We start from the raw sequence: 26625 nt of genomic DNA on the forward strand, positions 1-26625 counted from the left end.
CAGGAGGCTTGAATTCTTTAGGCCAGTCAAATGAGCATATTCAACTTGGGATATCACGCCCTCTGCCCTCAGTCAGCATGTAGGGGAGGTCAAGATATTTTCCTCATGTAAAATAGCTGCAGACTCTTTGGCTTTTGTCTGACCGAGGAAAGACATGTTGCTACTGTTGAGGACAACACAGCTCCAGCTACATCTCAGTTGAATCCCAGAGCTTCACTTCTTCCTCATGTTGGAGAGCATTTCCATCCAAAGCCTCCAATGATGCCAAGCATTTGGAAAACAACTGTACCAATGTAAGCAACCTTTATGCTTGTACGAGATCCGCTTTTTGATATTGCGTAATGTACTTCATTGTAGGATAGAAACTGCAGGTTCAAAAAAAGGGAGTGTTTGTGGACAATGACTCTTATTTCTGCATGCTTGATGTGCATAGTGGTGTGATGGTCGTTAATGCTTGTGCGCAGTCACAAGGGCTTTTCTAGATTTGGAGAAAATAAATGATGGAAGTCATTTGCGAATGGGTGGATAGAATATAGCTTGTTGGAGATGATTGGTTGCAGTCAGAGCTAACAGCATTTTGATTAGAATGCTCTGTTTCTGAATTTATTTGTTGCAAGACCTGCTACCCCGTAAGCTGAATTAAGCTAGTTAGTGCCACGAGTTTGGAGGGGTTTGGCAAATACCATCTCATTTACTTCTGGTTTCATGCCTAATTTAGGATTAAGTGTTCATGGATTCACTAATTATGATGGGATGATTCTGTATTGTCAAAATTTTTGGTAGAATAAATCTTTACCTCATGGTCTTCTTGAAAATGGGTTTACTGTACCTGAGATTGAATTCCTTGTGGTTGTATTCTCATTGAAGTTGTTATTTCTTTTTCAGGGAACACCAGTGTGTTGGAAATTATGATTATACAATGAAGATGCCAGTAGTAAGCACCTGAGTTTGCAGAAGAAAAATGTGCCTCAGTTGCCTAATTAACGTGTGCTGTAACTGATACATTTAGCTTGAGAAAAAAAAAAAAAAAAAAAAAAAAAAAAATGGTGTAATTATTCTTCTGAAAACTTGTTGATGCTTAACTTCTTTGGTATAACAATTTGTATAACCTTGTAAAAGTTCCTAGTGATTCCCGGATTTGAACCAGTACTGTAACAAACTTAAAAGGGTATTGCATAGATGCTTTTGTGATACCCTTATGATTCCGAAGGTTGTTTGTTTTATTCTTCTTAAATTCTAAGTTATATTCAGAATACAAACACTATCAAACAACGATCCCTTTTAACGATTGAAAAGTCGAGCTAATGAATGGCGAAATAATGTGCCTCTGATTATGAAGCCCGGCTTGAAACAGTCTAGAGTAATACAAAACTTTGTTTTAAAACCCGGACCAGCCGTCGGATCGGGACCTAGCAGCTTTCCGGTCCGGTTCAAGTCGTTAGGGGGGGCTTTCACATTTGTAGGGATTCATTGCAATTTTTCAGTGGTTTTTTAAATATTTCACATCTGTTTTAAAGCCTGGACGGCCAGTCAGACGAGACCTGGTAGCCTTTTCGGTCCGATTCAGGTTTTAGGGGGGGTTTGCTATATTTCACATTTATAGGGTTAATTGGTAATATTCTAGGGATGTTTTCGAAATATTTCATAAATTTAGAGACTAATTGAATTTATTTGGCAATTTTCAAAATAAATTAAAATTTCAGATTCTAATTAAAACTGACCGGTCCAATCGGTTTGACCAGTCGACCCTGACTCGGTCACTTTGTTGGGTCTCACAATGGGCCGATTTTAAAACAATTATGAAATCAAACAAGTAAACACACACAAATCAAACTAGTAAAGAGAAAGACAAATACATGTTATTTACTTTGGTTCACCCAATTAACAATTAGTTCAACACAGTCAATATATTGAAATACTGTCTCACCTCACCCCGAATGTGTCCGCATGATCCCTTATGTTGAAGTGGTAGACAACTCTAGCACGACTTTATGAACCGTAATATTAGTTATGAATGGGAGAGCATTGATTGATGTGAAGGATGCCGTGTTGTGGTGTTTTTAACTTTTAAGAAGAAATGAATGGCATATGGTTATGAGCGTATTATATGCATTGTTTTAAAAACCAGAACCGGAGGGCAAACCCTTGTGGCCGGGTCACGGTTCAACCGATCCAATCGGTTGGACTTTGGTTGAACCGATGGTTTGACAGGTTTAAAATCTAACAAAAACACCCATAATAATTACCATTAGACCCTATAGGTTTGAAATCTAGCAACACAACCTTGGCTAAATGCAAATCAGCGATCGATTGGGAGAGCAGCGGCGACACACACGGGAGGGTAGATCGGATGATGGGGAGGGTGAACGACAGCTACAAGTAGAGGCATCGCTGGAAAATGCAGATCGGTGGTGGAAGTCACTGGTCGCGGTTGCTTTTTTGGTGAGATGACTGGATCTTCGTGAACGACGGCAAGGGAGCTTGGGAGAAGGTAGATCGGTGGCTAGGAAGCTTGTCGATGTCGGAGAAGCCGATCGACGCCGGAAAATGGAAGAAAAATCTCGCGGCGAAGGTGGACGACGAAATGTCACACGGCGGTTGGAGATGAAGCTGACAGCGCCGGAGAAAGTCAGAACTCAGAAGGTGGTTTCCGCAGTAAGGGAAGGTGAAGGTCGCCGGAAAAGGGGAGGTCATTACCGATTTGCATTTGGCTAGAGGGTGTGTTTATTAGATTTGAAACCTTCAGGGACTGATGGAATAATAGGGGTGTGTGTGTATATTTTAAACTTCAAATAGTTAAAAAGAGTGACCTGACTCGGAGAAGGCCCCGGGTCCCTGTCCAACCGGTTGGACTGACCGGTCTGGTCCGGTTTTTAAAACAGTGATTATATGTTTTCAAAATTTGTAAAATGGTCCTCCTCTTAGAATAGGGTGAGGTCCACAAGGCCCAGTCTTGTTGCTTGCCTCGATACATCACTCTGCTTCATATTTTCAACGACAAAATTCACTTAACGTCGCCCCCCATTACATTTACATCTCCATGTTCTGCTTCTCAGGAGAATCAAAGTACAAAATTCAATTCGAATATATACTTGGTTTGAAGCCAAAAATGTTATCCACCAGATCCTGATATATGGGATTATGAGCTTAATTTAATCTTGAATTGTCAACATGTAAACGCGTCTTAGTTATATGGGATTATAAAGACTTAATTTATGCATGGAATATTCAAGTAGTTCGACTGCCAAAGAAAATTTTCATCTTTTAACATCAAAATATAGACAAATAGAAATTCAATGAGATAATGCTCACTCTATATAGTCTAGTTGTTTTATACAAGTAATAGGGAGACAATTTCCACAAAAAGATAGTACTCAACCACCACTGGTGGCCTGATGCAAAAGAGTAAGAGAATCTAACATGGTTTCCCATGTTCGAGTCTCCTTATGATAAAAAGTAAGAGGAGATCTATATGATCTCTTCTGAGTTTGAGTCTCACGCTTGCTAATAGGAGTGGTCATTGGAGCTCTTACTTAGCGATAGTTACGTCCGAAGATTAGTTGAAATGCACACAAACTAGCTTGGACACCCTTGGTTGGTCATATATATATATATATAGAGAGAGAGAGAAAGAGAGTGACTCAATTTTGGTCATGTTTATTTGATTTGGACAATATTTCTTTCAAATACAAATTATGTTGGTGGAGGATTTCAGGATTCTTTGTGTGTAAATTGTTAAACTTAAACATGAATTTCCGGAAGGTTTTTTTTGTTATGGGTTTAATTAGGATATTCTTGAAATTATACGTAAGAGTATCTACTTTTTGTAAGATAAAATGAGTGGTGACATGTTTGAAAAGTAATTTTCTTTTCAATTATCAAATAAGCATTAAAGTCAATTTAATGTTCCTAACCATTTAACTATTCCAGTATTGGCTGCATATAATGCTCAAATCTTTTCATCCGTTGCAGTGGGCGGTGGCGGTTGTTCAACCCCTATCATTTATACTCATGTGAAACCCCTCTATGTTTGAGGTAACATAAACCACCCCTGTAATTTAAAAATCTGAAGAAAAAAAACCCCTTACTACTTTTAGGTTGTTTATAAGAGAAGTTGAAGCCGTAGGAGAAACCACTAACCAGGTATTGTATGTTAATATACACAAACGCATAAGGTGGTCAATGAGGAAGAGTGTATTGGCTATAGTCAAAACGAGATCAAATAAATATATCAATGGACGAAAAACGTGTTTAGTATTAAAACGCCAATATACTAGTTGCTTCATTGGCTACGCTTTAACAAATTGTCTCTTTCCACGGAAGCCATTCTAATAAATTTCAACCAGTTAATCTTCAATTTGCTCATCTTGAGGGCGGGGCCTCACGTTAAATTTCATGGTCACAGCCTAAGTTCTTGAATCTCTAATATTCAAAGTCCCATGTAAACAAAGATCAGTTCACACAATTGATTTCATCAGCCTGGTAAAGTTTTTCTGAGGCCATAGAATTGATTCAGACAATAACTTGAACTTCAATTCAAAGACAAATCTAATGAAATCTTCAAATATATCAAACTATTGTAAATTAAGCCATATGGAAACATTTTACCCACCCAATTCCTCTCCCCGCCGTCTGTTTCTTTCTTCTATGGGAAATCTAACAGAAATGTAATGATGATTTATTGGTGGTTGAATTGATTTTACCAAACACAGCCTCCAGGCCCTCCACTTTCTTTTGTCATTTTCTTGCCCCCGTCACTGATATCGTATGAGAACTCTGTGGGGTCAGACCAACCAATATATCAGAAACTTAAAGAATTCAACACATATAATATATAGTATTATAATGGAATTTAGTTATGTTAATTTAGCCGTACATCACTTTCTATCAAAAAATTCTAATATTTTGAAATTTCCTTCAACTGATCTCCTTTCTTCTTCAACTGCATTGTTTGATTGGCATCAACAGCTATACATAGCTTACACGCACGAGGAAAAGCGAGAGAGAGTCAGAGAGAAATGGCTGAAGAGACAACAACTTCACTTCAAAGAACACCAACATGGGCTGTGGCTACTGTTTGTTTCGTCTTGATAACACTTTCCTTCTTATCGACCATTACTTCATCTTTTAGCTCAGGTAACGACACTATTACTTACATATAGGCCGTTGCATGCAACGAAAATTATAAACATCATTAATGTAACGCTGAAGTTTATGGTTTTGTTTTTAGTATTTTAAGAGGAAGAAGAAGTCCCTTATTCAGCTCTTGAGAAGATCAAATCAGGTGAGAAATAATCAAGAAATGATGCTTTTTACTTAATGGTTTTTTTCATGTACAAGTGTGAACTATATAATAAGACTTTATGTTTGCATTTGATGCTCTTGGGTTTCATGTCATTGCTGCTGACTGTGAGTGAAAAGCTTATTGCAAATATTGTATCCCAACCAGCGTAGCTGAAACTTTTCTGCCTTGCGGAAGAACCGATTCAGATTACTTTGTGAAGAAGAACACAATGTCAGGAACAGGTAATCCCATATTCAGAAAATTAGAAAGAAATCCCATATAATCGATTCATGAACAATGGATTTTCCTTGATATTTAACATAATGTATGAAATGATCCTTCAAACAAGTATAAGATGTCCTGAAAATAAAATCATTAGCCAAGAATTACAGTCGAGAAATCTTAGAACGAGACTCACGGCAAACAAACGAAACTATATATGTGGTTCGATCAAAATGATACTTTAGCTTCATTATTAGAGAGTAAAGGACCTTTTGATATATGGGCTAGTTTGGCAGCAGGAAACTCGTTTAAAATGGTGACAATTGAGAACATTCTCATGATTTTAAAGCTTCAAATTTTGTTAAGTTCTTAGAGTAATTTGCAGGGTGAGGTTAAATATTTATGTATGAAAAGCTTCAAGTTTTACTTTAATGAACTCTAATGTTGGTTTTGGTGTCGATGCGATTCTTAAACAGGGAAAGGTGTCTTTGCTTTAAGGGAAGCTGTAAGGCAACTTCAGTATTTGATATTTGTTCTGGCCTTTTCCATTCTTCATCTTGTGTCCTCACATTCGGTCTTGGCATGGCCAAGGTATTCCTATTCCAATAAGGCAATAAATATTCATCCTTAATTTCTTCTCTCTTTTCTTGGTCGACAGTTTAATGAATATTCCACAATCTCAATATTTGAACTTTCCATATTTGCTTCTTGGGATTTTGATTAGGGACTGATTTACTTCAAGCTTTTGACTAACAATAATATGGAAAAATTAACCAAGTCTGAAAAGGCTCTTTTATAGTCGGTACCAGATTTTTTATAGGGATTCCAGTACATGTTAGTGGGAAAGTTTGACTTGAAGTTTGACAATTTTTGTTGTGAACCTTCCCAGATGAGGAGTTGGGATCTTGGGAGTCTGAAACAAGGACAATAGAATACAATTTACAAATGGTAAGTTAATATATTTTACGCTATTAATTTCATTTCATTTCTGATTCGATTGTTTATGGACCCTCTAATTTTATTAATCTAAAAAGAGTAAAACGACTTTCTCCCACCCAATAATGGTGTGTTTAGTTTACACTTCTACGCCTACATATTTTAAAAACAATTTTTACTTAAATTATATTCGTTTTCAATTCTAGTGTCGTTGCAACCTCAACCACCATCATTCTGTTCTTTGATCATCACTTATCAAAACTCATCAAACCCTACTTTCGCCATCCTGTAATCGTTAGAAATCGAGTGATGAGGGTTGTATAACTGTCTTTTCAAATCAAATTCTGATCAATCCTAACCACAAAAGACTCATCGTCTCTCCTCTTCAGAAGCCTTAACAACCTAGACGAGTTCGTTCTCTATTTATTGTTATAATAAAATTGAGAATAAAATAATATTTTAAAAGTTTATAGGTAGAAAATATCATTAAATATTATTTAGATGGGAAAAAATCGTTAACTCATCTAAAAAACGTAAAAAACTCTGTGCCCCTTTTTATATAACAACTCATGATCTGTTACCGTCTAACTTGTGTATAGAATAAAAAACAGAATCATGATTCTACTTATCCTCTTCACGTATAAGAACATATTTTACATTCTCAATCTCTAGCTTGTTGATTAAAAAAAATCGAGTTTCTTTAATCTGAAGACTTTGTTCTCCCACTGACCTAACTGTATATGTATGAAGATCCAAGAAGGTTCCGGCTGTTTCATCAAACATCATTGGGAAGCGACACCTTAAATTTTGGAGTGAAAACAGATTACTTCGTTGGCCGGTTAGTGCATTAATATTGAAAACTGGCTTCACCATCTGAAACCGTATAACTTATCTAGCTATTAATAATTTTGTCCGTTTCATTTCTTTTTTCAGGCATATTTTCTGAGACAATTTTATGAACCTGTATCCAGAACAGATTATTTAACCCCAGACATGGATTTATTATGGTATTACTCACTCTTTACTGATGAAGTATACCCTGCAATTTTAAGGATTAATTATTGATTTAAACTAATCTTCATGGTTTTCTCTTGTTCTGTAGGCTCATTTTGCAGGAAATAACTTTGACTTCCAAAAATACATAAAAAGAGCTTTAGAAAAGGACTTTGGAGTGGTCGTGGAATGAGGTATACATTTAGTACTGCTTATCCATATATTACATGGAAATATGAGTAGAAAATAATTCTTCATTGCAATCATTTGGCAGCTCCTGGATTGGATATTCTCCGTTCTTTTCATCTTCTTCAACGCATATAGTAAGACTGAAACCCCCACTTAAATTTTATTTGTAAATGAACCTCATTTTAATTAAAAGCTTGATTTGATATCCTCCCATCTCAACTACATTTACCACTCTAAACTGGCCTCTAAAAAATGCACCCATGAAACTCTTCCTTTTCTTCTTCTTCTTCTTTTTCTTCTGAACAGCTCTGGTTGCTTCTTAAAATGGTGGGTTTAATCGATCTCAATACTACGGAGGACGAAGACACTCCTTCCTCTGCGTCTTTGTCTCCGTCTCCCTCTTCTTCATCTGCTTCCGCTTTAAGTGCTTCTACTTTAAGCGCTTCTGGAGTGTCGTTGGAGCTGTGGCACGCCTGTGCTGGCCCCCTCATATCTCTCCCGAAGAGAGGGAGTGTGGTGGTGTACTTTCCTCAGGGTCACTTTGAACATGTCTCAGATTATTCCGCCGCATCTTCCGCTCCTTTTGATCTTCCTCCTCACGTGTTTTGTCGCGTTGCTGATGTCAAACTCCATGTAAGCTTACAATTAAACACGCCAAAATTTTGTTTTCTTTTTTCTTTGTCACATATTTGTGGATAATTGAAGCTAAGTGTGGAAAGAAAATATGCTGGAGTTGTTGTGTGTTGTTACTAATTAAGTGTTGGTTAGTAGTATAAAGGTTCGATATTTTTATCTGTTTTAGGTGGAAGTTATGGTTTTTCTCTTAAATTTGTGTTCTTTGTGGCAGGCGGAGGCTGCAAGTGATGAGGTTTACGCGCAGGTCTCTCTGGTTCCTGAAACCGAGGTGAGTTCTGTTCTGATTTTAGATTTTAAATCTACAAATTTTTTTCTTTGGTCACAGAGGCTAGAGCTTCATCATTTATCTTGTAAAATTGACTGGCTAAGTTGGTTTAGTTTTCAGAAACGAAATGGGTAGTTATTGATTGGAAATTTGTGAGTGTGTGTGTGTTTTTTTTTTTTTGTGGAATTTGATATGCCACGGTGTTATGATTTTTGGTGGTGGTTTGGCTTTAAGTTCTTAAGATGAGTTGATTGTGCCTGAATTTTTGTATTTTGTGTAGCAAACTGAGAAGAAGTTGCTAGAAGGGAAAATTGAGGGGCATGGGGAGGAGGATGTTGAGGTGGCTGCGAAGTCTTCGACACCCCACATGTTTTGCAAGACCCTTACTGCTTCTGATACTAGCACTCATGGAGGCTTTTCTGTACCTCGTCGGGCTGCAGAGGACTGCTTCCCTCCCCTGGTAATTGTAGTGCATTTTCCTCCCCAAATGCTCTTTGGCCTTAAAACAGTTAAAAATGAATCATGTGTTTAATGCCTACATCAGATACTGCTTTGAAAATTATGTCTTGATAAAGTAGTTTGTTACTATAGGATTATAGTCAACAGAGGCCTTCACAAGAGCTTGTAGCGAAGGATCTTCATGGCCTGGAATGGAGATTTCGACACATTTACAGGGGTATGCTGAAAGGGTTAGATTGATTTTTTGTAACAGTTATGTTCAATGCCTTTATTACATCATAAAAACTATTGATATTACGGGTTCAAATTTTCTGTGGATCGAGCAGGACAACCGCGGAGGCACTTGCTGACTACTGGATGGAGTGCATTTGTTAATAAGAAGAAGCTTGTCTCTGGAGATGCGGTGCTTTTCCTGAGGTATGAAGAACTTACACCATTGAAATACTAGCTTTTTGATTCTGTATTCTTATATTTTAACTTTCGCAGAGGTGAAGATGGTGAATTGAGGTTGGGAATACGAAGGGCATCTCAAGTAAAAAGTGGTGCTGCTTTTCCATCTTCGTGCAGCCAGCAGTTGAGTCACAGCACTATCACGGATGTGGTTAGTGCTATATCAATGAGACGTTCTTTCAGCGTTTACTACAATCCAAGGTATTTTGCTGCTTCCCTTGTCTAGTACTTTTATGAAACAATCTGAGAGTATGTTAATATGTGAATCCATTTATTGGGCTTATATGTGCATACCTACACTAAGCTGCCCCTTTTGGAATGCTGTAAAACTATTGTTTACATAAATTATAAAGCTTTTTGGATCGGTTTTGCTTTCTTATATTTTCTTGCATCAAGTGTACATCACTGAACTCTAGAAAGATTATAATTTTTTTTTATAATAAAATTTAAGACATTCTAAAAAAGCTAAATCTTGGAGAAAACAGTAATCTGACACATTCAAACTATCTACACAATCTACCAAAGTTAGTAATTAAGAAAAATCGTATTATGTATGTGCAAACAATATATTGTACCTTTATAATACTATGCCCTTACTTGTGTCATGAGTCCCATATAACCAGCATTGTCAAATGTATTCTCTTAATGCCTAAGGAAATAAAGGTCTGATTTTGTTGTACCCTTTGTTACCATTTTTCTTTTATCAATTATCATTCTCATCTTGTACCACCATCATCAAATGACTATTGTATGACCAACATTTTTCTTCCTATAGTTATTAGTTAGTAAATTTATTTTTTATAATTCATAGAGATTAATTTTGTTGATTCTTTCCTATTGATATCTTAATGAATCATCCTATCCTGATGCATGTTGTAGGGGTAGTGCATCAGAGTTCATAATCCCTGTCCATAAATTCTTGAAGAGCCTTGATCATCATTTTTCTGTTGGAATGAGATTCAAAATGCGTTTTGAAACGGAAGATTCTGCAGAGCGAAGGTTTGGCATGTTTTGGCTTGCAAGGAGTTCAATTAACTTGGCAATATTAAATTCTTATGTGAAGTCTTTATGGCAGATGCACTGGACTAATTACTGGAATCAGTGATGTAGATCCTCTTAGATGGCCTGGTTCAAAATGGAGATGCCTATTGGTAAGACTTTGTTGATATTTCAAGTACATGTGCGTACAAGTTTTGGGTTAAAAAATGCCCTATATTAGTTTTTGTGTTCTGCTTGATAGACATGGGTGTGATATGTCTTATTCATTTGTTTTAGTTTACCATCCTGCTCATGTTGCCCTGCTAATTTTCTAAGGTTAGGTTTTCATGTTCTCTTCTGATGTTGACTATTGTAGTGTATCTTTGTTACCCAATAGGGGTCTATGCAATAATCACACTTTGTGCTTCAATGAAAAATTGGGTTTCTACGAAAAGACACTTATGAAATTGGCAACTGATTAGTTTGGTTTTATGTTTTGTTACTTTTGTATAATTTACTTCTTTTTTTCTTTTTCAAATTTTCATGTTCTTATCTTTTAAATGTTCAGAACCCAATGTACTTCCAATTACGAAGTAAACATTGAAAGTGCAATTGTTTTAGCCCTGATGTATATGACGTAATTTGTGCAGTGTTGGTTCAATGCACGATAAATCGCTGAAATTACATAGCATTAATATGTAATCTCAGTTGTCAAAAGAGCATTGATCCTACAGTTTGGAAGTGTCACGTGTGTAAAAAGTGAGGTGGTGTTGATTTTGGTGAGTCTTGTGGCTGGTAATTTGTGGATATGGTGTGCCACATCTTGCTTATCTTTTCTTTAGCTATATCTAATTTATTTCATGTAGGTCATGTAGAGGTAGTTTCCTTCTTCTCACTTATTATGTATGCCATGCAAGATGTTATTTGGTATATTACAAAAACCTTGGGTCTATCTTTTCTAGTGGAAAGATCAAGTTGCAAAGTCTTAAAAGGATGATTGAATGGTATGCTTTGCAGTCATGATTATTTTCTGTATCACTCAACAGGACATCTATTGCATTCTTGAATAACCAATTGATAATTACTTCAATAGTCACAGATGTCATGTTTAACATTTAGCTAGGCATCCTGTCCAGAGTCATTGTCAATCACACTTCATTTCTATGATCACTTATGGCCTTGATTATGTGTTTGGATTGATTGATGGATGTTTGTCTAAAATTTGACTTTGTCTTACTGGTGGGTTCTTCATGTTTGTTTTGCATACCTTTGGTTTCTCTTTGCCTTGCTTTCTCTGCTTTCAGCATCTTGTGGATTCTGACTTTTAATATATGATTATTCAAATACTACTAGGTTTTGTAATGTTCACTGTGTCTGTTTTATTTTGCAGGTTAGGTGGGATGATAGTGAGGCTAACGGGCACACAAGGGTTTCTCCTTGGGAAATTGAGCAATCTGGTTCTGCTGCTAATTCCAATAGCTTGATCACACCTGGTTTGAAGAGAACCAGGATGGGATTGCCTTCAGGGAAACCAGATTTTCCAGTTCCTGGTAGGTCCTTTGTTGACAAAAAATATTTCACTCCAACCAGTTGCACTTCTCCTGCCCCTGCAACATTGTTTGACTAATTATTGCATTATTCTAACAGATGGAATTGGAGTACCAGACTTTGGGGAATCTTTGAGGTTCCAGAAGGTCTTGCAAGGTCAAGAAATTTTTGGTTTTAATGGTCTTTATGATGGTGTTGATATTCAGAATCTGCAGCCATCTGAAATCAGGAGGTGCCGTCCTGGTTCAAATGGACCTGGGATTGCTGCTACAGGAGATGGTATCAGCAACCTTCATGTAAATTCTGATATTTCCTACAAAGGCTTGGGCTTTGGTGAATCTTTTGGATTCCGTAAGGTCTTGCAAGGTCAAGAAATTATTCCCCAGTCTCCATATGGAAGAGCACCTACTGTTAATGAGGCTCATGGTAATGGCTGTGTTGGAATCAGGAATGGTGGTCAGATGCTAGGTTCAAGAAATGGATGGTCTTCTGCAATTCAGGGTTATAGTACTCATATGAGCCCCCCTGCACCTTCTGTACAAGTCTCATCACCATCTTCAGTGTTGATGTTCCAGCTGGTAAATAATCCGGTTCCAAACTATAATCCTCCTCTTCATAGCTTGAATGATCAGAAGGGGCCACGAATTGGCAATCACAGTGTTTTTCATAGTTCTGAAACATATGGGCAAAAGCAAACATCATCTTCACCTTATGAGCATAGTTTCAGGGGGGATGATCCAGGAGGCTTGAATTCTTTAGGCCAGTCAAATGAGCATATTCAACTTGGGATGTCACGTCCTCTTGCCCCTCAAACAGCATGTAGGGGAGGTCAAGATATAGTTTCCTCATGTAAAAGTAGCTGCAGACTCTTTGGCTTTTGTCTGACCGAGGAAAGACATGTTGCTACTGTTGAGGACAACACAGCTCCAGCTACATCTCAGTTGAATCCCAGAGCTTCACTTCTTCCTCATGTTGGAGAGCATTTCCATCCAAAGCCTCCAATGATGACCAAGGCAGTTGGAAACAACTGTACCAATGTAAGCAACCTCTATGCTTGTACGAGATCCGCTTTTTGATATTGCGTAATGTACTTCAGTTGTAGGATAGAAACTGCAGGTTCACAAAAAGGGGAGTGTTGTGGACAATGACTCTTAATTTCTGCATGCTTGATGTGCATAGTGGTGTGATGGGTCGTTAATGCTTGTGCGCAATACAAAAGGGCTTTTCTAGATGTGGAGAAAATAAATGATGGAAGTCATTTGCGAGGATGGTGATGATAGAATATAGCTTGTTGGAGATGATTGGTTGCAGTCAGAGCTAAACAGCATTTTGATTAGGAATGCTTCTGTTTCTGAATTTATTTGTTGCAAGACCTGCTAACCCGTAAGCTGACTTAAAGCTAGTTAGTGCCACGAGTTTGGAGGGGTTTGGCAAATACCATCTCATTTACTTCTGGTTTTCATGGTCTAATTTAGGATTAGAGTGTTCATTGATTCACTAATTATGATGGGATGATTCTGTATTGTCAAAATTTTTGGTAGAATAAATACTTTTAGCCTCATGGTCTTCTTGAAAATGGGTTTACTGTACCTGAGATTGAATTCCTTGTAGTTGTAATCTCATTGAAGTTGTTAATTTCTTTTTCAGGGAATCATCCAGTGTGTTGGAAATTATGATATATACTAATGAAGATGCCAGTAGTAAGCACCTGAGTTTGCAGAAGAAAAATGTGCCTCAAGTTGCTCTAATTATACGTGTGCTGTAACTGATACAATTTAGCTTGAGAGAAAAAAAAAAAAAAAAAAATTGTAATTATTCTTCTGAAGTAACTTGTTGATGCTTAACTTCTTTGGGTATAACAATTTGTATTAACCTTGTAAAAGTTCCTAGTGATTCCCGGATTTGAATACCAGTACTGTAATCAAACTTAAAAGGGTATTGCATAGATGCTTTTGTGATACCCTTTATGAAATTCCGAAGGTATTGTTTGTTTTATTCTTCTTAAATTCTAAGTTATATTCAGAATACAAACACTATCAAACAACGATCCCTTTTAACGATTGAAAAGTCGAGCTAATGAATGGCGAAATAAATGTGCCTCTGGATTATGAAGCCCGGCTGGAAACAGTCTAGAGTAATACAAAACTTTGTTTTAAAACCCAGACCAGTCGGTCGGATCGGGACCCAGCAGCCTTTTCGGTCCGGTTTAGGTTTTAGGGGGGGCTATATTTTACATTTGCAGGGATTCATTGGCAATTTTTCAAGGGTGTTTTTGAAATATTTTACATTTGTTTTAAGACCTGGATTGGCCAGTTAGACCGAGACTTGGCAGCCTTTTTGGTCCGATTCAGGTTTTAGGCTCTGTTTTAAAAACCAGACCGGACCGACCGGTCCAACTGGTTGCTAGCTACTGATTCGCCCTCCCCATCATCCAATCTACCCTCCCTAGTGTGTCACTGCTGCTGTCCCAATCGATCGTCGATTTGCATTTGGCCAGGGTTGTGTTTGCTAGATTTCAAACCTATAGGGTCTTATGGTATTTATCAAGGGTGTTTTTGTTAGATTTTAAACCTGTCAAACCATTGGTTCAACCGACGGTCCAACTGGTTGGACCGGTTGAACCGTGACCCGGCCATCAGAGCGGGTTGCCCTCCTGTCCGGTTTTTAAAACAATGGTTTTAGGGGGGGTTTGCTATATTTCACATTTATAGGGGTTAATTGGTAATTTTCTAGGGGTGTCTTCAAAATATTTCATAAATTTAGAGACTCATTTGTAATTTATTTGGCAATTTTCAAAATAAATTAAAATTTCGGATTCTAATTAAAACCGACCGGTCCAATTGGTTGGACCAGTCGACCCGTGACTCGGTCACTTTGTTGGGTCTCACAGTGGGCCAGATTTTAAAACAATTATGAAATCAAATAAGTAAACACACACAAATATCAAACTAGTAAAGAGAAAGAGAAAGACATGTTATTTACTCTGGTTCACCCAATTAACAAGTTATGTTCAGCACAGTCAATATATTAAAATATTGTCTCACCTCACCCCCGAATGTGTTCGCATGATCCCTTATTGTTGAAGTGGTAGACAACTCCAGCACGGCTTTATGAATCGTAATATTTAGGTATGAACAGGGAGAGCATTGATTGATGTAAAGGATGCCGTGTTGTGGTGTTTTTAACTTTTAAGAAGAAATGAATGGCATATGGTTATGAACGTATTATATGTTTTCAAAATTTGTAAAATGGTCCTCCTCTTAGAATAGGGTGAGGTCCACAAGGCCCAGTCTTGTTGCTTGCCTCGATACATCACTCTGCTTCATATTTTCAACGACAAAATTCACTTAACGTCGCCCCCCATTACATTTACATCTCCATGTTGACTGCTTCTCAGGAGAATCAAAGTACAAAATTCAATTCCAAATATATACTTGGTTTGAAGCCAAAAATGTTATCCACCAGATCCTGATATATGGGATTATGAAGACTTAATTTAATCTTGAATTGTCAACATGTAAACGCGTCTTAGTTATATGGGATTATAAAGACTTAATTTATGCATGGAATATTCAAGTAGTTCGACTGCCAAAGACAAATTTTCATCTTTTAACATCAAAATATATGAACAAATAGAAATTCAATGAGATAATGCTCCACTCTATATAGTCTAGTTGTTTTAATACAAGTAATAGGGAGAACAATTTCGCACAAAAATATAGTACTCAACCACCACTGGTGGCCTGATAGTAAAAGAGTAAGAGAAGATCTAACATGGTTTCCCATGTTCAAGTCTCCTTGATGATAAAAGAGTAAGAGGAGGATCTAATATGATATCTTTTGAGTTTGAGTCTCTACGCTTGCTAATAGGGGTGGTCACTGAAGCTCTTACTTAGTCGATAGTTTAACGTCCCGAAAGATTAGTTGAAATACACGCAAGCTAGCTTGGACACCCTTGGTTGGTCATATATATATATATATAGAGAGAGAGAGAGAGAGAGAGTGTACTCAATTTTGGTCATGTTTATTTGATTTGGACAATATTTCTTTCAAATACAAATTATGTTGGTGGAGGATTTCAGGATTCTTTGTGTGTAAATTGTTAAACTTAAACATGAAATTTCCGGAAGGTTTTTTTTTGTTATGGGTTTAATTAGGATATATTCTTGAAATTATACGTAAGAGTATCTACTTTTTGTAAGATAAAATGAGTGGTGACATGTTTGAAAAGTAATTTTCTTTTCAATTATCAAATAAACATTAAAGTCAATTTAATGTTCCTAACCATTTAACTATTCCAGTATTTGGCTGCATATAATGCTCAAATCTTTTCATCCGTTGCAGTGGGCGGTGGCGGTTGTTTCAACCCCTATCAATTTATTAAGCTCATGTGAAACCCCTCTATGTTTGAGGTAACATTAAACCACCCCTGTAATTTTAAAAATCTGAAAAAAAACACCCTTACTACTTTTAGGTTGTTATATAAGAGAAGTTGAAGCCGTAGGAGAAACCACTAACCAGGTATTGTATGTTAATATACACAAACGCATAAGGTGGTCAATGAGGAAGAGTGTATTGGCTATAGTCAAAACGAGATCAAATAAATATATCAATGGACGAAAAACGTGTTTAGTATTAAAACGCCAATATACTAGTTGCTTCATTGGCTACGCTTTAACAAATTGTCTCTTTCCCACGGAAGCCATTCTAATAAATTTCAACCAGTTAATCTTCAATTTGCTCATCTTGAGGGCGGGGCCTCACGTTAAATTTCATGGTCACAGCCTAAGTTCTTGAATCTCAATAATTCAAAGTCCCATGTAAACAAAGATCAGTTCACACAATTGATTTCATCAGCCTGGTAAAGTTTTTCTGAGGCCATAGAATTTGATTCAGACAATAACTTGAACTTCAATTCAAAGACAAATCTAATGAAATCTTCAAATATATGTAAATTAAGCCATATGGAAACATTTTACCCACCCAAATTCCTCTCCCCGCCGTCTGTTTCTTTCTTCTATGGGAAATCTAACAGAAATGTAACAGATGATGATTTTATTGGTGGTTGAATTGATTTTACCAAACACAGCCTCCAGGCCCTCCACTTTCTTTTGTCATTTTTCTTGCCCCCGTCACTGATATCGTATGAGAACTCTGTGGGGTCAGACCAACCAATATATCAGAAACTTAAAGAATTCAACACATAAATATATTAGTATTATAATGGAATTTAGTTATGTTAATTTAGCCGTACATCACTTTCTATCAAAAAATTCTAATATTTTGAAATTTCCTTCAACTGATCTCCTTTCTTCTTCAACTGCATTGTTTAGATTGGCATCAACAGCTATACATAGCTTACACGCAGACGAGGAAAAGCGAGAGAGAGTCAGAGAGAAATGGCTGAAGAGACAACAACTTCACTTCAAAGAACACCAACATGGGCTGTGGCTACTGTTTGTTTCGTCTTGATAACACTTTCCATTCTTATCGACCATTTACTTCATCTTTTAGCTCAGGTAACGACACTATTACTTTACCATATAGGCCGTTGCATGCAACGAAAAATTAATAAACATCATGTAACGGTAACGCTGAAGTTTTATGGTTTTGTTTTTAGTATTTTAATAAGAGGAAGAAGAAGTCCCTTATTCAAGCTCTTGAGAAGATCAAATCAGGTGAGAAAGTAATCAAGAAATGATGCTTTTTTACTTGATGGTTTTTTTTCATGTATAAGTGTGAACTATATATATAAGAGTTTATGTTTGCAGACTTGATGCTCTTGGGTTTCATGTCATTGCTGCTGACTGTGAGTGAAAAGCTTATTGCAAATATTTGTATCCCAACCAGCGTAGCTGAAACTTTTCTGCCTTGCGGAAGAACCGATTCAGATTACTTTAGTGAAGAAGAACTCAAATGTCAGGAACAGGTAATCCCATATTTCAGAAAATTAGAAAGAAATCCCATATATACGATTCATGAACAATGGATTTTCCTTGATATTTAACATAATGTATGAAATGATCCTTGAACAAGTATAAGATGTCCTGAAAATAAAATCATTAGCCAAGAATTACAGTCGAGAAATCTTAGAACGAGACATCACAGCAAACAAACGAAACTATATATGTGGTTCGGTCAAAATGATACTTTAGCTTCATTATTAGAGAGTAAAGGAGCCTTTTGATATATGGGCTAGTTTGGACAGCAGGAAACTCGTTTAAAATGGTGACAATTGAGAACATTCTCATAGATTTTAAAGCTTCAAATTTTGTTAAGTTCTTAGAGTAATGTTGCAAGGGTGAGGTTAAATATTTATGTAATGTGTTTATGTATTGAAAAGCTTCAAGTTTTAACTTTAATGAACTCTAATGTTGGTTTTGGTGTGGGTGCGATTCTTAAACAGGGAAAGGTGTCTTTGCTTTCAAGGGAAGCTGTAAGGCAACTTCAGTATTTGATATTTGTTCTGGCCTTTTTCCATTCTTCATCTTGTGTCCTCACATTCGGTCTTGGCATGGCCAAGGTATTCCTATTCCAATAAGGCAATAAATATTCATCCTTAATTTCTTCTCTCTTTTTCTTGGTCGACAGTTTAATGAATATTCCACAATCTCAATATTTGAACTTTCCATATTTTGCTTCTTGGGATTTTGATTAGGGACTGATTTACTTCAAGCTTTTGACTAACAATAATATGGACAAATTAACCAAGTCTGAAAAGGCTCTATTATATAGTCGGTACCAGATTTTTTATAGGGATTCCAGTACATGTTAGTGGGAAAGTTTGACTTGAAGTTTGACAATTTTTTGTTGTGAACCTTCCCAGATGAGGAGTTGGGAATCTTGGGAGGCTGAAACAAGGACAATAGAATATCAATTTACAAATGGTAAGTTAATATATTTTACGCTATTAATTTCATTTCATTTCTGATTCAATTGTTTATGGACCCTCTAATATTTTATTAATCTAAAAAGGAGTAAAACGACTTTCTCCCACCCAAATAATGGTGTGTTTAGTTTACACTTTACAGCCACGTACTTTTAAAATATTATTACTTAAATTTATATTTCGTTTTCAATTCTAATATTGTTACTACCTTAAACCATCACCATTCTCTTATTTGATTATCACTTACCAAAACTCATCAAACCCTACTCTCGTTGACCTTGCAATCGTTGGAAATCAAGCGATTAGGGTTTTTACAACTATTCCTCTCAAATCAAATTTTGATCAATCCTAACTATCAAAAGACTCATTGGCCTCCTCTCTTTAGAAGCCTTAATAACCTGGACCGGGTTTGCTCTCTATTCGTTGTTGAAATATAAATTTAGTTAATAAAATGATATTTTAAAAGTTTATGGGTAAGAAAATATCGTTTAAATCATTATTTGGATGGGAAAAAGTCGTTAACTCATCTAAAAAGTGAAAAACTCTGTGCCCCATTTTTATATAACAAATCATGATCTGTTTACCTTCTAACTTGTGTATAGAAGAAAAAAACAGAATCAAGATTCTACTTATCCTCTTCACATATAAGAACATATTTTACATTCTCAATCTCTAGCTTGTTGGATTATAAAAAAAATCGAGTTTCTTTAATCTGAAGACTTTGTTCTCCCACTGACCTTACTGTATCTGTATGAAGATCCAAGAAGGTTCCGGCTGTTTCATCAAACATCATTTGGGAAGCGACACCTTAAATTTTGGAGTGAGAACAGATTACTTCGTTGGCCGGTTAGTGCATTAATATTGAAAAACTGGCTTCACCATCTGAAACCGTATAACTTATCTAGCTATTAATAATTTTGTCCGTTTCATTTCTTTTTTTCAGGCATATTTTCTGAGACAATTTTATGAACCTGTCTCCAGAACAGATTATTTAACCCTCAGACATGGATTTATTATGGTATTACTCACTCTTTACTGATGAAGTATACCCTGCAATTTTTAAGGATTAATTATTGATTTAAACTAATCTTCATGGTTTTCTCTTGTTCTGTAGGCTCATTTTGCAGGAAATAACTTTGACTTCCAAAAATACATAAAAAGAGCTTTAGAAAAGGACTTTGGAGTGGTCGTTGGAATGAGGTATACATTTAGTACTGCTTGATCCATATATTACATGGAAATATGAGTAGAAAATAATTCTTCATTGCAATCATTTTGGCAGCTTCTGGATTTGGATATTCTCCGTTCTTTTCATCTTCTTCAACGCATATAGTAAGATTGAAACCCCCACTTAAATTATATTTGTAAAATGAACCTCATTTTATTTATTAAGCTAGCTCTGGTTATTCTAACTCCATTTGTATATTGAAACTCTGCAGAATTCCACAGTTATTTGTGGCTTCCCTTTATTCCACTAGTGGTAAGAAAAAAGTAAAACATTATATTAGCATAGGTGTGCTAATTCAAGAACACAGAGTTACAGTAAAAATAATTTTCTATGTTTGCAGATGCTATTACTGGTGGGAACAAAGCTGCAAGCCATAATAACTCAGATGTGCTTAGATAGCCATAACAAATCTCACGTTGTTATAGGGACTTTGCTTGTTCGGCCTAGTGACCGGTACTTCTGGTTTAATAGGCCCAAATTGATTCTACACATCATACACTTCATACTGGTTCAGGTAACTTAATATATTAAATTTAGAATCAGTCCATATTTTTTCTTAGTGTGTTTGGATCAGTTTTGAACTAACTTATCTATATTTTGGGCTCTGCAGAATTCATTTCAGTTGGCATTCTTCACATGGACTTGGGTAAGCATTGTTTGAGGTTCTTTATGTCATAAATTGAACAAACTGAGGTTCATTACTGATTAACTTTGGTTCAAATTACAGTACAAGTTTGGATTAAGATCTTGCTTCCATCGAGAAAACGAAGATATTATCATAAAGTTAGTGTTAGGAGTGTTAGCTCACGTCCTTTGCGGCTATGTGACGTTGCCTCTTTATGCTTTGGTCACACAGGTATACAGAATCGTGTCATTAGTTTTTTATGCTTTTGATTTTATTAACTTAATGATCATCACATTCTTCATTATGATATTTTTTGATGCAATATGAACCAGATGGGATCATCAATGAAGAAAGCTGTTTTCACAGAAAATGTGGTTCAAGGTCTTAAAAACTGGCGACGCAGAGCTAGAAAAAAGTTGAAATCTAGTCACTCTTCAGGACTTTCAGTTGATGCTTCACTTGACACTTCACTTTCCCTTGACACTTCACCTTCTTTCACCCTTGATACTTCATATTCCGTTGACTGCGATCTTCAATTTGATGACACTGAATATGTTGCAGTTGAAATTGATGAAGAAAAAGTTAGCAAAAAACCAGATGAACATCAGAAGATGAATTCATTTGATGGTTTTGCTTTGGCCAATGTAACGCCAAAGTTTGAAGAGAAAAAATAGGCCTATATCTGGAGGGTAGTTTATTTGGTATGCCCACATTGGTGAATTAATGTTATATTTATGATGATTTTGCTGCTATGGGCAAAAATATATAGAGATTGTACAGGTTGTAATTTCCTTTATTCTTTTTGGTTTGACATTATTCAAAGAAGAGCTTAGGAAGCATTTGATTATTGGGTTTAAGCATGCAATTTTTTATTTTTATTTTTTTTTTGGTAACCAGGGTGTCCAGGCCAGTTTGCATGAACTTCAACTAATTTTCAAAGTCTATTAAATACCCTACAAACTCAAAGAACCAGGTAAACCACAATATTATTATGGTAGGTGGCCTTAAGGTTTGAACCAAAAAACTTAAAGAAATGAGCAAACCTCTTTATCGTCAGCCAACCCCTTGGGATTAGATTAGTTGAGGTTTAGCATGCAATTTTGTCTTTGTTAGAATGTGATTTACTCTTGATTTTTTCTGTATTAGTATGTAGATTACCTTACTGTTATTGACTCATCAATCACTTAGCTATTAGCAAGTATTTTTCCAGAATAATTAACAAGCTTGACATTGGCAGAACTAATAAGAGAAATCAAAATGGAATAAAGGTAGCTCAAGGCTTAAACTTCCAAGTTTTGTATCCCAATCTTAATAGCTTATCTTAACCCATCAAACAGAAACAAGGCCACAGGCATATTCTACAAATAACAACAAAATCCCAGAGTACAAATCCTTCATTATAAATGATTCAAGAGGAATGATAGCAATTCAGCTTCAAAGATTAAGTGATTTATTGATGGAGCTTGCAACATTGAGTTGTTCATTCTATGGATAGACTTCAATAAGGGATCTCAAACCAAACATAGGTGTTATCTTGTAGTGACTAAAACCAGCCTCTAAGAATAGCCTTTCCCATTCTTTCTCATTTCTCTCCCTTCCAGTGACAAAAACCATCATCAACATGTCAAATAAGAGCTTTGCTTCTGTTATTTCAGTGCATCTTTCTTTTCATCTATCACCATATCTATGATTATAACCTTCCCTTCTTTGGTTGCCATCGCTTCTCTGCATTTCTTCAGTACCTTCACGCAATCCTCATCACCGAAGGCATGAAACATCCACTGAAGAACAACTCATTAGAAAACTAAAACACTATTCATTGTTTACATATACATGATTTAGATGTTAATGTTCTATCGTGGCCATGTTATAGAGCTTCATTGAACAGTTTGCTTCATCACTTGCCTACGATTTGAATTGGTAAATAAAAGATGCAAACAGATTCAGCTTACTTTTAAACCTGATATGAGAGGTAGAATTGGACAAAGAAACTATCCCAATTTCAGGATTAAAAATTTTCATTGTTAGAGCAAGGAGAAAACGTACCTTAAATAAGAAGGCGTCCACTGGAGGGATTGATTGAAACATATCTCCTCCTACAAACTTTAAGTTCCTAGTCTCAGGCAAGTTAGCAACAACGTGTGGGAGGTCAAGTACCGTGCATTTTATGTTGGGGAATACCTCAGATACGATCCTGGAAAATGATCCGGTTCCACCCCCTACATCAACTAATGAATCCAACCCTTCGAAAATTGGCTTACAATCTTTAATAGCCAAGTTTGCCATTTGAGAATCACTGGCCATTGCTTGACCAAAACGCNTTTTTTTTTTTTTTTTTTTTACATTGATTAAAAAATGTCCTCCTCCTTGTCCATCTTTATCCAGCCTAAAAATGCCCATGCCCCTTGCTCAATATCTAACTCAAATACCTTGAAATTTACAGTGGCATGACCCCAATCCCTCAAAAATCGATAGACAAGTAAAATCTCACCAGATAACTCAATCAAATACTTTAAACCCTAAAGATGATCGAAAGCTCATTTGAGTTTTGATCAATTGAGTTTTTATTTTAAGAGTTGGACATCTCCTATTCTTGACTATTGAGGAAACACCTTTCTTGAATATTGAGTAAACACATCTATCATCATTACTCAAATGTTATAGCTCTTGGTTAAAAAGTAGAAAGAATCATTGAAGGAGATTGCATCAACAAAGAGATCACTTTCTTCCTCTATTTTACATATACGACAATCTTTAGCTCCTGAATTCCGTAAGGCCAGTGCAGCAGGTAACCAACTTAATAACAAATAAGTACAGGTCCTCTTACGAGGATGCCCTGCTGAGAATATATACCAACTTATGATATGCATTGTAAGCACGTGAAAGGAGAATCTCAACTCCAGAGAATGGATTTAAAACAGATGTCAATCATCTTAACATACGTTTTAGTTGCATGAGATAATGCAATCAAAATCAAACAAGGCGCTGTATGTTAGGATAGTGCCTTGAATCCCATATTGCTTGGGAAATGGAGTTGCAAGGGGACTATCACTTTTAAATAGACTAATAAATTAGGCTATTAAAATATCTTAAAAAGTGTAAGATAGATACCAAAAGAATAGTCATTGTGGCCTATTATTAAAGGTGTAATTGGGCTTTTGGGATAGTGTAAGGAGTTTGCAATTTCTCTTCTAAAAATTGCATAATTGTAAGCTTTTGCTTAGTGGATTGTTTGAGTGGATAGTAGACATAGGCTAAATTGATTGGACCGAACTACGTTAAAATTATTGCATTTTGGTTTTCTTTATTTTTAGTTGTTTGCTTCAATTTTCGTTTGAGTTGTGGAAATCTTTTTTCAACAAGGGGTATCAGAGCCCACTGTTTGTGATTTGGGAGAAGGCAAGCTCTAGAGGAGACTGGATTTAAGAGTAATCGGTGATTGTCAGACATCTTAGTTTTCTGGAGGTATGTCTAAGTTTGAGGTTCCTTTATTTGATGGCAAAATTAATTTTATGTTATGGCAAAGTATGATACAAGACCTTTTGGTACAACAAGGTCTTGATCAGGCATTAGAAGAGAGTAGGTTANGGCTATGGACGTTTCTAAAATGGCCACCATATGTGTTCATAGGGTTCTCACTATCAAGATTTGAAACACTTGATACCCTCGTCACGGTTCTACCATTCTAAGGACATATATCAATACATATTGCAATAATAATGATTTACGCGATATAGTATAAAATGCCTTGATTATTGATTAATGAACATTATTACAAAGAGTCAATTCCACAATAATTGATTAGCTCTAGGGCATCTATTCTAACACTACACTTAATATATGGGAAGGATCACTTACATATTTCCGAAGCATCGAGATATGAAATACATTGTGTACTTTGTCCATGTTGGGTGGTAGAGCCAACCTATAGGCTATCTTTCTCACTCGCTGTAATACTTCAAATGGACCAATGTATCTCGGTGCTACCTTTCCCTTGCTATCGAACGCATCACCCGTTTGTAGGGGGCAACTCTTAGAAACACTTTATCACCCACTTCGAATTCAACATCTTTCCTCTTCAAGTCTGCATAACTTTTCTGCCTGTCTTGGGCTTGTTTCATTCTACTTCTGATTAACTTGACATCTTCTATCATTTTCTGAGTTAGTTTTAGCCCAAGAGTGGTATTCAACTCATCTTTCTCGCCTATCTCATCCCAATGTAGTGGAGATCTACAACGTCTACCATACAAAGCCTCATAAGAAGCCATCTTAATTGTAGACTGATAGCTATTATTATAAGCAAACTCCACCAAGGGTAACATCTCATGCCAGGACATTCTGTAATCCATGCAACAAGTCCTTAACATATCCTCAAGTATCTGATTCGTTCTCTCTGTTTGGCCATATATTTAAGGATGATAGGCAGTACTAAAAGCCAATCTGGTACCCAAGTTCCTCTGTAAACTAGTCCAGAAAGCTGAGACAAATCTGGAATCTCTATCTGATACTATTGTCTTGGGTACTCCATGTAGTCTCACTATCTCTTTAATGTAAATCTGGGCCAACTGATCCAAAGTAGTGCTCTCCTTGACTAGAAGAAAATGGGCTAACTTGGTCAATCTGTCTATTATCACCCATATAGCATTAAACCCTTTCTGCACTCTAGGGAGACCTATAATAAAATCCATCGAAATACTTTCTCATTTCCATTCAAGAATACTAAGCGGTTGAAGCAAACCTAATGGCCTTTGGTGTTCTGCTTTCACTTGTTGACAAACCAGGCACTTAGCTACAAAATCTCCAATATCCTTCTTCATACCTGGCCACCAATAGCATTTCTTTAAGTCTTGATACATCTTGGTTGCTCCCGGATGAGCAGTGTATGGTGTGTCATGAGCCTCCGTAAGAATTCTCTTCTTTAACTTATCATCTTGAGGAATGCACAAACGACTCTTGAAACGGAGGACACCATCTAAAAGATGGAACTCTAGTATCTTACCCTTAAGCACTTGTTGACTTATTTTCTGACACCACTCATCGGCAGCTTGCTTTCCTCTAATTTCTTCCAGTAATGTAGACTGAACCTCTAACCTAACAATCCTTCCTGGTATGACCTCAATCTGTTCTTTGCATAATTCTTCTATTAATTCTTTATGCCTTGTGAGTCGGGACAAGTAAGCTTTTCTACTCAAGGCATCGGCTACTACATTGGCTTTCCCAGGTTGATACTTAATTTCACAGTCATAATCTTTAACCAACTCTAACCATCTCCCCTGTCTCACATTCAGCTCTCTTTGGGTGAATAAATACTTCAAGCTTTTATGATCTGTATAAATGTTACTCTTTGCTCCATACAAATAATGTCTCCATATTTTCAATGCAAAAACTACAGCAACCAACTCTAGATCATGTGTAGGGTACCTCATCTCATACTCTTTTAACTGACAAGAAGCATAGGCTATTACTCTACCCAACTGCATCAATACTGCACCAAGTCCCTGAAATGAAGCATATGTATAAATGTCATAATCTACACCCTCTTGCGGTAACACGAGAATAGGAGCTGTGGTCAATCTTCTTTTTAACTCTTGAAAACTTTCTTCACAGGCATTTGATCAAATGAAAGGAGTTCTCTACTTGGTGAGAGCTATAAGCGGTTTGGCCAACTGAGCAAACCTTGCTACAAACTGCCTATAATAACCTGCTAGCCCTAAAAAACTTCTAACTTCTTTTACTGTCTTTGGCTGTTGCCATTCCAGAATTGCATAGGGGCCAGATTGTAAAGTTTCAAAACTTTTAGACCAAATGTAAATTTGCAGATTGTTAGGGGGTAATTAATAGTTCACCCACCCAATTCAAAATTGATTATTTTTGAATGAATGCCATGTACTTGTTTGTATATTGCATGGTGTCCGGTACATGA

The 26625-nt window shown here is 36.4% G+C and overlaps 2 protein-coding genes and 1 pseudogene across 2 annotated transcripts; 2 read left to right on the forward strand and 1 right to left on the reverse strand.

Moving 5' to 3' along the window:
• Positions 1–8028: 8028 nt before the first annotated feature.
• On the forward strand, positions 8029–13958 carry LOC116106265 (auxin response factor 3-like). The gene is given in 12 exon segments (XM_031392609.1): positions 8029–8205; positions 8208–8257; positions 8472–8528; positions 8806–8985; positions 9117–9201; positions 9311–9401; positions 9471–9635; positions 10314–10433; positions 10510–10585; positions 11803–11962; positions 12060–12997; positions 13608–13958. Coding segments are annotated over 12 exon segments (1995 nt in total). The 5' UTR covers positions 8029–8171; the 3' UTR covers positions 13647–13958.
• Positions 13959–17243: 3285 nt separating this feature from the next.
• Positions 17244–21547, forward strand: LOC116106270 (MLO-like protein 12). Its single transcript, XM_031392613.1, has 14 exons — positions 17244–17479; positions 17581–17638; positions 17732–17889; positions 18367–18483; positions 18787–18847; positions 19607–19695; positions 19793–19867; positions 19964–20049; positions 20132–20181; positions 20289–20329; positions 20418–20591; positions 20688–20723; positions 20805–20933; positions 21035–21547. Exons 1-14 carry the CDS (start codon positions 17360–17362, stop codon positions 21374–21376), a joined length of 1536 nt encoding a protein of 511 aa, XP_031248473.1. The 5' UTR covers positions 17244–17359; the 3' UTR covers positions 21377–21547.
• A 619-nt stretch (positions 21548–22166) lies between these two features.
• On the reverse strand, positions 22167–23102 carry LOC116106256 (annotated as a pseudogene).
• Between the last annotated feature and the right edge of the window lie 3523 nt (positions 23103–26625).

This window comes from Pistacia vera, unplaced genomic scaffold (genome assembly GCF_008641045.1).
Source record: "Pistacia vera cultivar Batoury unplaced genomic scaffold, PisVer_v2 Contig510, whole genome shotgun sequence".
Lineage (NCBI taxonomy): Eukaryota > Viridiplantae > Streptophyta > Magnoliopsida > Sapindales > Anacardiaceae > Pistacia > Pistacia vera.

What these genes read in the sequence shown, in the direction of transcription:
- LOC116106270 (XM_031392613.1), top strand. Translation starts at nt 17,360, where the DNA reads ATGGCTGAAGAGACAACAACTTCACTTCAAAGAACACCAACATGGGCT. An exon ending in CATCTTCTTCAACGCATATA is followed by an intron (nt 20,182 to 20,288) that starts GTAAGATTGAAA and finishes GAAACTCTGCAG; the next exon opens with AATTCCACAGTTATTTGTGG. An exon ending in TTCCCTTTATTCCACTAGTG is followed by an intron (nt 20,330 to 20,417) that starts GTAAGAAAAAAG and finishes CTATGTTTGCAG; the next exon opens with ATGCTATTACTGGTGGGAAC.